The 12,361-nt window shown below is 42.2% G+C and overlaps 1 protein-coding gene across 1 annotated transcript; it reads right to left on the bottom strand.

Moving 5' to 3' along the window:
- Positions 1-8,733: 8,733 nt before the first annotated feature.
- Positions 8,734-9,774, bottom strand: LOC134585471 (odorant receptor 131-2-like). Its single transcript, XM_063440892.1, has one exon. It carries the CDS (start codon positions 9,772-9,774, stop codon positions 8,734-8,736), a length of 1,041 nt encoding a protein of 346 aa, XP_063296962.1.
- Positions 9,775-12,361: the final 2,587 nt, after the last annotated feature.

The following is a 12,361-nucleotide window of genomic DNA, read 5'->3' as shown; positions in this document are numbered from 1 at the left end:
AATTTAGAAATCACTTTTTGGGGAAGAATAAATGTGATTAACTCATATGTTATACCAAAGTGGAATTATATGTTCCAAATGTTACCTCTCCACATCCCAATTCATTGGCTTCAGTTAATACAAAGAAGTTTCACTCAATATATTTGGAAAGGTAAGAAGCCAAGATTAAAACAATCAATATTAGTGCAAAAACTAAATAAGGGTGGACTCGCTTATCCATTTATAATAAATAATTTTAAAGCAGCTATTATTTTACATATTTACAGGGTGCAAATTGAAGAAAAAAAAGATGAAGGATGGTATAAAATGGAAATGAAGGCAGGAGATGTCCCTAGTTTAGATTGCTTAATTTGGAACATAGATAAAACGCTAAAAAAGAAAGAGTATCCCAATACTATCTTGACCCAGTTACTGCATAATTGGTTTAAAATTAAAAAAGCATTGAACATAGAAAAAAAAGTTTCAAGTTATTTAGAACTAAATATTGTAGAAAATCATGTGGAAGATCTAAATCTGAACAATTGGATAAAATCAGGGATAACAAGATTAGATCACTTATTGACAGAGGGAACAATCAAAACTTTCGCTCAAATAATATGTGAATACAATCTTCCATCAAGAGAGGTGTTCAATTTTTTAAGACTTAAAAGCTATATGAACACTCATCTTATAACATTAAAATCAAATTTGAGCAAGTCGATTGATTTATTATTCACCTCAAAAAAAATTAATAAACCACTTTCTAAAGCTCTAATACTAACCAAATCAATTGTTAAGGATATAAACCCTACAGCTATACAGGCATGGAAAAAAGATCTAAATATTGATATTAGCATGAAACAATGGGGTTCTTCAATGATGGATGTTAAGAAAAACATACACTCATTAAACTTGTTAGAAACACACTTCAAAGTTTTAAATAGTACCAGCGAAACTAAGTACCAACGAAACTAAATAAAATATATCCTTTAACCAATTCTATATGCTGGAGGTGTAAAAGTACTAGAGGCAGTTTTAGACATATTTGGTGGGACTGTCACAAATTAAAAAACCTTTGGTTGTCAACAGAAAAGTTTATATCCAATAATCTAAAACTCGAGTTGATAATTTCCCCAGAGGTAGTTCTGTTACACTTGAACTGGCCCTGTATGACATACAAATAAAAAGTAATTCTCATACATCTTTTCTTAGCAGTTAAAATAGTAATTGCGAGATGGTGGAAAAAAGACTCAGAAGTCCCCTGGAAGAATGTTACAAACCAACTCGGTGGCGTTTTCTGTGAAGTATTGGTTCAAGTGTTCTTCGAGTTGGGTCCTGAGTAGCGTGTCCATCAGGAGCGAGTCATTTAGCCTCCATGTAGTTCTGGTTGATCGAAACATGGGCGACGTCATCGTGAACTGTGCCGCACTGTGGTCTGACCATGGTGTAGTGTATATGTCTGCTCTCTGCATGTACGTGAGGCCTTCCTGTTGGATGAATACGTAATCTATTCGGGAATATCTGTTGTGCATCATGGAGTAGTACGTATAATCCCGGTCATCTGGGTGTCGTGCCCTCCATGTGTCCACTAGTCGTAGGTCCCGGAGGGCTTTGTGTACCATCCTAATCGCCGAGTGTGGAATGCTACTTTGTCCCATGGAGGTGTCGATGAGGGGGTCTAGAGGGATGTTGAGGTCACCACCGAATATGAGGATCACTTCAGTGAACCGTGATAGCTTTGTGAGTGTTCGTCTGAGGAAGCTAGCTTGTCCGGTCTTTGGCATATAGATCGTGGCGAACGTGTACGTTTTTTGTGCTATTTCTCCCTTAATGAAGAGGAACCTGCCTCCTTCGTCAATCATTGTTTCCCTTAGGGTAAATTGCAGGTGTGTAGCCAGGAGTATCGCAGTTCCCGCCTTGCGAGACATCGGGTGATTGCTATAGTGGTTTACGGGGTAGCTTTTGTCCTTGAGTAGTATGTTTGATTCCACTCTGAGGTGAGTTTCCTGTAGGAGGGCGACGGAGACACGTTGCCTCTTGAGGCTTCGTAGTAAGTGAGATCTCTTTTCCGGGGTGTTAAGGCCTCTGCAGTTCTGCAACCTGACCACCAGGGGTGCTGGGGTATACGCCATGTGTGAGCTCTTGGAACCCGTGTCGGGAACCACTATTCAGGGTTGATCTGCACTCCGATGGATCAGGCGCCACTCGCTGTGGCTGGGAGGGCCCGGGCGCTCCCCGACGGGCAACCGTTTAGGTGGGTAAGGGAAAAGGAAAAAAAAAAGGGGGGGGAGGGGGACATTAGGTGGGTAGGTGTGGTGAGGCAGGCGTAAGTACAGTACTCTAGTGTGAGGTGCCCAGGTGTGTTGTGTGTTGACCTTTCCTCTAAGTGTGTCAGTGTTTAATCGTTTCTTCTGCTCGCACCCTTGTGCAATTTGCGTGTGGTGTGTTATGGTGTTGGGTATTATGTGGTACCCCAATGCGGGTTGACTCCGTGTAACTGGTCGGGCAATCAGTGCCGTACCACCGGTTTACGGTCCCGGCTGGGCGTCGGCACTGGCTCCCGCAGTAGGTTAGTCTACACGGGTATAGGTTCAGGTAGTGGCCTAGGGCCTGATGGAGTGTGCTGTTACTGTAGTTTCCTGATGTGTGGTGTGTGGTTTTAACTGAGTGTGCCAGGAGAATTATCGTCCCCACAGTGTTAGTCTCAAATGAAGTGCACTTCGCTCTAGTGTATGGTTGGCTAATGTGTAACCCTGTCGATGGGTCGGTTGGTAGGTGTGTCCGGTGGTCTTCTCGTCCCTCTGTCAACAGCGTGGGGGATCGTCCGTGTCTACTGTCGGTCGTCATGGTTAGGGTATTCGCTGGATATATGGCTTAGCTCCAGTGGGTATCACGTTTGGTATAGGAGTGTCTCAGATCATGGTCGGGTTGATCGTGTGGGGGTCATGTAGTGAGCCCTGGTGGCTTGCGTTGCGGTGTGGGGGGGTCTCATGTCCCTAGGATGTCTCATTCCCCACTCTCTACTATGGGTTGGATCTTCCTTCTTGTCTCTTCATGTCCTCCGAATGGGGTTGTCAGTCTGCCATGTGGGGATCCCTGAGGTAGCTTGTCATGCAACTTCCCTCGGCTTAGTTATGCAACCTTCGCTCCGTACCCCCCATGCCCAGCCTGCAACGCACCCCTAGCCTTTCTACCCTCCCTTCCTATCTCCCCCGCTATACCTGATTCTACCCTATTCTACCCTATACCTATACCCTTTACCCTATATTCATGGAGGCAGCAGATGACATCTCTGGGTGCGTTGTCTGCGGTGCGCGGTCTCAGGGCTCTGTGTGCGCGATCAAAATCTATGCGCTGCGCTGAATCCGGGCCCAATATTTCCCTGAACAGAGTGGTCAGCGTAGCCGAGACATCATCTTCTCCTGCAGCTTCTGGTAGGTTGTGGACTTGAATATTCGACCTGCGACCCCTATTGTCTAGGTCCTCGGTCTGTCTTCTTAATTGTAATAGCATGTTGCCTTGCCTTGTTACCGCCGCATCAGTGGCATCCAGTCTGCTTATTGCTGTAAGGTCAGTTGCTTCCAGGTTTTGTATACGTCAATCCTGTGCTACTATGTCCCTCTGGATTGTAGCTACCTCCGATCTGATTGCCTCATGGAGCGTGGCGGATAGTGCCTGCAGGTCCGCTTTCGTGACCATGGCTCCCGTTAGGGCTCTGATGTCGGCCCGAATGTCCGACAGCGAGGGTTCCTGTGTGTCGGGCGGCTGTGATGAGGCTTGGTCGTCGGCCATTTTGTTGCCTGCGGCAGTACGCGGCTGTCTGCTTGGCGTGTGGAGGTACCCGTCGAGCGGTCCTGTTTGCGGTGCCCCCTGTGGTCCCTTAGTTGTTTGGTGGGAGTCAGACCTCTTGGCACGACCCATCGGGTAGGTTTATGTGCCGATGTTGCGTGGTTTGTGCGCTATCGTTGGCTATGTGGGACGGAGCTCCTTGGTTAGGCAGCCATCTCCATCGGCGCTCAGGCCACGCCCCCTAAATCCAATTCTTAATCTTAATTTATATTATTTTTTTCTACTTTTTATGTTCCTTTCCCTCTGACCCTTTCCAGTCGTCTTTCTTCTCTTATCTATTCTATCTTAGTGATGTGCCTCAATCCTATACTTCATAGTGCGCCTACTTATTATTCCTTGTTGTGCTTTATATGTGGTTTGATTTTACTTCTATTGTTCACAATTTAAACTCTTATAGTGAGATTAAAGCTTATTAATTTTCCTACATCTCTTACTTTTTTTCTCTCATTTCTTTTCCCTTCTACCTTTTCTTTATTCTCCCATTTCCTTTTTTCCTTACACTGTCACCATTCTTTAATATTAGTGTTCTAGAAGTGATACATGTCAAAAGAAAGGGGAATTTTTTTTATTTTTAGGACTTTCTCATTTTCCTTCTCCTTTTCTCTCTCCTTCTATTTTCAGCAGCCCCCTGCTTCTTCTTCACCATTTCTGTATCTTCCTCCTCTTGTATCTTTTTCGCTTCTTCTGTCTCTCTCTTTTTATTTAAAGTTTATTTATAAAAAAAAAAAAAAAATAGTATTACATGTCCCGTATTCTCTGTTTCCATTTCAGGCCTTTACTTCCTCTCTTGATTGTTTGCCGTCGGCTTCTGGAATCAAGTGTCTCGTTTGTAGCCAAAATTTCAACTTTTCTAGGGCATCAATTTCATATGTTCATGAATCCTTAAAGATTCATAATTTTGCCGAAGGTCCCCATCTGTATTAAATATTGTTGGCTCTTAATAACCCTGTATGAGATGCATAAGATTTTCTTTTAGCTCTTGTATATATCGACAGATCTGAGTAAACTATGTTTTTTTCATAGGGAGATTTCTCTTCTCTGATTGCGTTTGTTATGGCCGTTTTAATTAGGAAGGACGAGCAGCAGATCATAACGTCTCTAGGAATATTTATAGACAGGTATTTACGTTTAGGTATCCTGTGCCAACGTTCCATTAAAGGACCATGTGTCTCATTTTTAATGTTCAGACTGGCACAAAAGTAGTTTAAAAATTCTTCAGTTTGTCTGAAGAGATTTCTTCTGGTATATTTCGTGTTTTTAAATTATTACGACTTGACCTGTATTCTAGACTGCATATTTTTGTTCAATTTGAACAATTTCGCTTTTTTAGAAGATCCAAATCGTTCTGATTCTCTATCAGACCTTGTTCTGTTTGTTTTATTTTTTTCAGAGTTTTCTGTGACCTTTCTGTTTTTATTGAGTAGATCTTTTTTAAACTCTTCTGAAAAGCATTGTATTTCATTTTTAATCTTTAAATAATTGTGTTTCCAGAGTGTTATTTAGCAGATCTACCATCACTTTTTGAGACTCAGTTGCTGTTTCTAATCTCTCATGTTCCCCACTTTTTGTTGTATCATCTAGCAAATTGCTTTGGTCTCCTAATTTCTGGGGTTGGGGTGAAAAGAAAGATAGGCATTTCTTCAGTGGTTCATTATTTTATTTTTTTTTCTTTGTAGCCTTATTTTCCTGTGTCTTTCTAGCCGCCATTCTTTATCGTTAGATTATGATATAGGGGAAAAAAGCCGAAAAAGATCAAGAAGAAACGGAAAAACTAAAATAAAAGGCAGACAGCAACAAAAGCATTTACAGTCTCTAGTTTTGTATCTTGCAAATGTCTAAGATGTTCTGCAGCCGTACGCCTGTTCTTAATCTCTTAGTCTCCTTCTGCTAACCTGTGATTTTCTAGTGATTTTCTTCTCCTTTTATTACTTGAAAACGTTCTTCTCTACAGGCGCTAGTATTAGTATTAGTAGTAATTCTTTGCAGTAAACAAGTTTAGAGATCTTTACAGTTGAATTCTGTTTGATTTCTCACTGTCTCTTTACTTTCTCCCTTTTTTCCCTTCCTTACCCCTCCTTCTTTCCTTTTCCCTCCTTTTCCCTCCCTTACTCTCCTTTTTGTTTTAGTTGTTTAAGAGCTTTTAGCTCACTCACGTTTTCCCAGGACAAGGCAGTGGAATCCCTCTCTCAGGCTCCGGTCAGATGCGTCAACCATAAGTCTCCACTCAAATTCCGTACCAATCAGTGTACTATTCAGAGACAGCGCTGCGTTATGGGTAACAGTGACAGCCTGGCGTGATCTGCAGTGCTCCGGCCACTCCACTCCTCTCAACACTTCCCGATCTCACAGCTCCCACATGCTAAATCCACAGCTCCACTCACAGGACTCCTCAATGAAAAAGTCTGCTCAGTCTCATCTGCACACATTTATTCCATGCTCCACCATCGGCCGATACATCATAGCCCTTAGCGTTCTCCCTCCATCTTCTCTCACCTAGCTCCTAAAACCCGCGAGCATAGCAGCATGCTACGTCATTGCTCCACCCTTCCCCCAACTTTGAGTGTGTTTCTCTTTCACCCCCAGCCAGTACGTCTCCCTCAGCCCCTCTGTGTCTCTTTTTCCTCTTCTAGGGCTCCTCTTTGTCTCTTTCACTCCAGCTCATTTGTTTTCCAACCCCAGGCCTTTCTGTGTGTCTCTTACACCTCCAGCCCCATCTATGTGTCTTTCTATCCCCTCACGTCCCTCTTTGTGTCTTTCTCCCCACTCAGGCCCCCATGTGTGCCACTCTCCCCTACATGTCTCTTAGTGTTCATCTCTCCACCCCTCAATGTCCCTTACTGGGGCTCTCCCCTTCCTGTCTCTTAATGGTCCTCCCCTCACCATCCTGTCCCTTAATGGTCCTCTCGCCTTTCTTGCCTGTCCCTTAGTGTTCCTTTCCTCTCCCTTCCTTCTCCCTTAGTGTTCATCTCCCCTCCTTTCCTTGTCCCTTAGTGTTCATCTTCTTTCCATGCCCCTTAGTGTTCCTCTCCCCTCCCTGTCCCTTAGTGGTCCTCTCCCCTCCCTGTCCATTAGTGGTCTTCTCCCATCTCCCCACTCAGGACCCCATGTGTTCCACTTTCCCCCCATGCCCCTCATTGTCCCTTACTGGGGCTCTCCCCTTCCTGTCCCTTAGTGGTCCCCCCCCCTCTCGTGCCTGTCCCTTAGTGTTCCTCTCCCCTCTCTTCCCTGTCCCTTAGTGTTTCTCTCCCTTCCATGTCCCTTTGTGTTCCTCTCCCCTCCCTTCCCTGTCCTTTAGTGTTCATCTCCTCTCCCTCCCCTGTCTCTTAGTGGTTTTACCCATCCCCTGTAGTGTCCCCCCCCCCTTAGTTTCCTCTCCCCTCCCTTTTACTGCCCCCTCCCATGGTCTTCCCTTTCCCTACCTTTCTCTCCCCCCTCCCTTAGTGGTCCCCTTAGTGTTTCTCTCCTCCCTCCCTTAGTGGTCCTCTCCCCTCCCTTTCTTGTGTCTTAGTGCCCCCCCATCCCCTTTAGTGTTCCTTTTAGTGGTCCTTTGTGTTCCCCTTTAGTGTTCCTTTTCCCTTCCCTCCCCTGTCTCTTAGTTCCCCCCCCCCCCATCCTTTAGTGTTCCTCTCTCCCCAACCCCCACCACCCCCCTTAGTGGTCCACTTCTCTCCCTCCCTTGCATGTCTCCTACCTATCTTGTGGTGTGGCCAGGCAGAGCAGACGGTACAGGAGCTTCCAGTTCCTGTACACGGCCGGACTGATGGGAAATGCTCTCTCAGTGAGCACTTCCTGTCAGTCCAACTGGGTACAGAAAACAGAAGCTCTTGTACCGTGGTTCGCTCTGCTCGGCCACGCTACACTGAGTGACTGGCAGGAGGGAGTGCTTCCCTCTTGCTGGGTAACTCTAATATAGCCCCCCGGGCCAGTGCACCCTAAGGTGGCCGCCTGTACACTCTTATGGGGGCGCCGGCCATGCATGTGTCCATGTGGTCTTTTGCTTCCTACTTTAACTTAGACACAGCCACGTCAATTTGATTTATTTTGTATTTGGGCAGTGGTGTTTCCCTTTAAGTGACATGAGTCACCACCTTCACACTTTTTATGTATTTCATTGGTTGATGTCCTGCTTGGTGTTCTTGCATGCATCAATTAGCAAAACTCATGCAAGGGTGTAGGTCTATATATTCCTGCATTTCAATGGTCCATTTCGTGGTTCTGTTAACACTTGGGAATGTTTTACCAGTTCAGTGTTCGTTCCTGACCTGGCTAGATTATTGACCTGGAACTGTTCCTATCGTGTTTCAAGTTTCTGACCTGGCAGTTTCAGACCACAAGTTTTATTCCTTTCTCATTTGTACCAGTCATGGCTAGGTTAGGTGTCCTGCGGCTACATGCCCCAAAAGTGTGACTGGGGAGAAAATAATGACTCAGCTGAGGACTAGGCGAGGGGACATTGCCTACTCCTTTATTATGGGAGTGGTAGAAAATTTGATATGTGACAAACAAACATTGAGATTACAATTATAGTTTATTATATATTACCAATTGCAATTTACAGGAAAATTTGGGTAAGAACAAAGACCATGCATCATAGGTCCCTTAATTAGACTCCAGCAGAGTTTTGTTCATCATGTCTATCCATCCCCTGTTACTGGGGCTCCTTGGAACAAGCACATTTTTTTTTGTAATGAATTAACCTGTCGAAGGTTCCCTCTGGGAATTTTAAGATATTTGAATATATATACATACATATATATATATATATATATATATATATATATATATATACATACATATATATATATATATATACATATATATATATATATATATATATATATATATATATATATATATATATATATATATATATATATATATATATATATATATATATATATATATTTAGGAACCATGTACAGCAAGTTTATTTGACCTTAATTTACAGCACTGTTGTTTGAAGTTCTTTGGGAATATTTTCCCAATGCATTGTTTGAAGACCTCATCTCTCATCCCATAGATTAAAGGGCTCAGAAATCTTGGTAAACACATAAACATGATAAAGTTTGCCATGACGAATAAAAATATATAATCTCGAAAGTATGGCTCTGTAAAGGAAGAAGCTAAAGATATTATACTCAAGAGGAGCTGGAATGCATGAAGCATAACAGTCTTAGCAGCCTTAAAAGCAGAACCCCTGGAGCTTATCTGTCGAGCAACCAACATGACCTTTACATAGGTGAACAGAATTATCAAAGCTACAAGAGTTAAGGAAATTATAATAGTATAGGTTTTTACAGATGCTTGAAAAGCATTTATCATCACAATATTCCGATTACAGACAACACGAAGAGAGAAGAAGTTCTTATCAACTGACATACACAGGGAAACAAAATCCACAAAACTGGGCATTAGTCCAATTACCCACATAAATGCGATAGCAGCATTAGACCTTTGTGGAGTGCAAAGTGTTACATGCCTCAGTGGGAAGCAGATAGCTATATAACGTTCAAGAGCCATGAATGCCAGGTTGTATGGAGTGATCTTAAATGATGAAGCTTCCAATGTGACCAGTATATAACAGATGGCCATAGGGATCGGAAGAACAAACATGGTAGCCAGTAAAAAAAAGAGTGCAACACTAAGATACATTGTATCATTAATGAGCATGTGGGCAAAGAGCACATAGCGAGCATGTTCTTTCACACGAGGGGAAGTAAAGTAGAAATGTAACATCACAATGGCAAAGTAGAGGAAAAAGCAGAAACAAAGAACAGTTGGGACCATGAGGACCATCCTTGCAGTTTCTGCAGCTTTACTGTAGTAAATGGATGTTTGCATCATGTCGCTGGAGAGAGATGTTGAATTTTGCATTGTAAGAGAACTGCAACCTTTTCGTCTCTGGGTTTCAAAACTTGAAAATGAAAAGGAAAGAAGAACAGTCATGGTAACGTAATGAAACAATACCATTTACAAATTCTAAAGATATCAACTAGCACTAAAGCAGATAGCTAAATTACATTCAGTGCTAAGTGCTTGGCCAGCATTCAGGTAAAATGTAGCAAATTTCTTATCACAATAACTAATTAAACATTTTCTTAGAGAAACATTATCAACTGCTGTATCCCTAGAGTCTGTCTGAAACTAGGTGAATAATCTTGTTAGAAGTGGCAAAACTACCAGGCCCCGGAGTTCCACCTATCAAAGGGGTCCCTTGCCCCCATTTCAAAACCTTTAATATATTGACAATTTGGCAAGAAATTAAATAACAAATCTAGCAAGCATGTAAGGAGGTGGGTGGAAGCAGTGGAACTGCTAATGCAGAGGGTTAGATGATTCTCTTGCTCTCCTGCCCAATCTCTTCATGAAGCCTTGGCATTGCAGTGAAAGCAGCACACTAGAACATTTTAAATAGAAACGCTCAATGGTCTTCTTCAGCTTCTGGCCGAGACTCTCTGAGAAGGCCTGGAAGAGAGCAGCATTGCAGATCAGAAAATGCAGAGCTGGTGAGTTTTTGCTTCCTTTTCCTCTGTGATACAACAAAAAAGGAAAAAAACAAGGGCACCGTTATCAGATGCAAAGTTCAAAAAAGTGCCACAATGCATAATGTCTTGGTGTATTATCCTCAAGATGTAAAGAAACCTGCATATACATATAAGAAAAGTGCTGATCTGGTCATGAACCGCTAATGTATTATATGAGAGGGCATTAGGGTCCTATAATATTTTATATTAGGAGTCAATAATAATATTATGCTATATTACAGGCTCCTAACCAGGTGAGCAGTTTATATATATTTCTATATTTATGTGCAGGATCATTTCACATCGTGAGGATACTTTACCTGATTGGTCTTGTTTCTGCTATATTTCCTTGAGGACTACGCTTTCAAGTCTGCAAGAGGACATAGTGTGCCACATTAAAGGCATGGAGGTCGTAAGACTAGAGCCATTATATCAGGCTCCATCAAATGTGAGTAGGGTTATCCTCAATTTCCACAGTGCTTTTAGGTATATATTTTTGGTAGGGAAATATAAATTTAAGGCACAAAGCAAATGACTTCTGCTTTGGCTAAATATTAGTTTACCTTTTGTCTAACTAGTATTCAGGCAAATCAGGCACTGGGCCCCTGTTATAAAGGAGAGGGCATTTTCCTGGGGTGCCTGTTGCCTAACTTGGGCCAATTACCTGTTGGCTAGCAGGGCCCACTTTTCAAAGTGGCATTTGTTCATGTTTTGGTGAACAGGGACAATTTGTTTGGGTGTAACCCTATTGGATAGCAGGGGACACTTTCCCCATGTGCCTGTGTCCCTTTGGTTAGCAGGGGTAATTTCCCAGAATGCTTGTGCATGTTTTTGTGAACAGAGGCCAGTTTCCTGGAGATGCCTCGGCCCCTAGGCCAAGTTCTTGGGGTGTGTAGGAGCCAATCAACAAGCAGGGGTCACTTTCTTTGAGAACCTGGAAGCATTTATTGGCAAGCAAGAACCATCTTCCTGGACTTCCTGACTGCCTATTTGTGAGCAGGGGACATTCTTTGAGGGGTTCCTAGCTAGTTATCAGCAAATAAAGGGCCACTTTTTATGAGCAGCACTTTCTATGGAAACCTGAGTGTTTTTTGGTGAGAAGGAGCCACTTTCCCTGGTTGCCTGAGCTGGGTGCCATTTTTTTGGCAAATTGCTTTGAAATATGAAAAATGAAAACTGTAAGAAATGGAAAAAAATATTTACCTTGTACAAAGAAGCACTGGATTCAGTGAAAAGCATTGGGTGAAAAGATGTCTTGGAATGGGGGGTTTATACATGCTTTGACTTACCTATATTTGTTATTTTTCCATACTTTTATTGTGATTTTAAACTATTCAATATATTGCTTACAGTAATATCTTTATTCTTCCTGCTCAGCAAAAGAGTGTAATCCTATATTTTGACGCCATGCTATTATAACTCAGAGCCAGGATATATCTAAGGTTCTGGTTTTTGGTGTGAGAAACACTACACTGGATCCTGCATTGTGCATTTTGTTTATTTGGAGGGTATTTACCTACATATTGGGAAGAAAGTTGTCGTGCAGCCTGAAGCACATCAATGCCCCTATGATCGGAGCCAGTCAAGTCTAGGCTCCAACGAATGCTATACCTCAATTATGGTGTTCACATCTTCACTTGTTGATTGTACAATATTGCACTATAATGTTTTTATATTTTTTGTTTTACATATATATTAATTTACCATATTGCACAATTATATATTTATATTTTTTGTTTTACAAATATAAACCTGCCTTCAAGACATAGGGGTAAGTCACTGCACCCTACTTATTTGTATTTTGGATGATCACTTAAAATAAAGACCATTTTTTGTATTGTTTATTGGAAGTGTGTTTAGTAGCGGCTTTAACTACAGGTTTTTGTTTTTTTTAAGCCCGTTTATTGCTTGAGTTGTTTTTATCTCTGTTTTCCATTTTGGTTAGGTCTTTTGATTCCCTCTATCAAAGCACTATCTCTCTAGGAGAACCATCATTTATTTTATTTAAT

The sequence above is a fragment of the Pelobates fuscus genome, chromosome 1 (assembly GCF_036172605.1).
Source record: "Pelobates fuscus isolate aPelFus1 chromosome 1, aPelFus1.pri, whole genome shotgun sequence".
NCBI classification, from domain to species: domain Eukaryota; kingdom Metazoa; phylum Chordata; class Amphibia; order Anura; family Pelobatidae; genus Pelobates; species Pelobates fuscus.
Note: the sequence above shows the minus strand (reverse complement) of the source record. Positions and strands in the feature narration are given on the sequence as shown.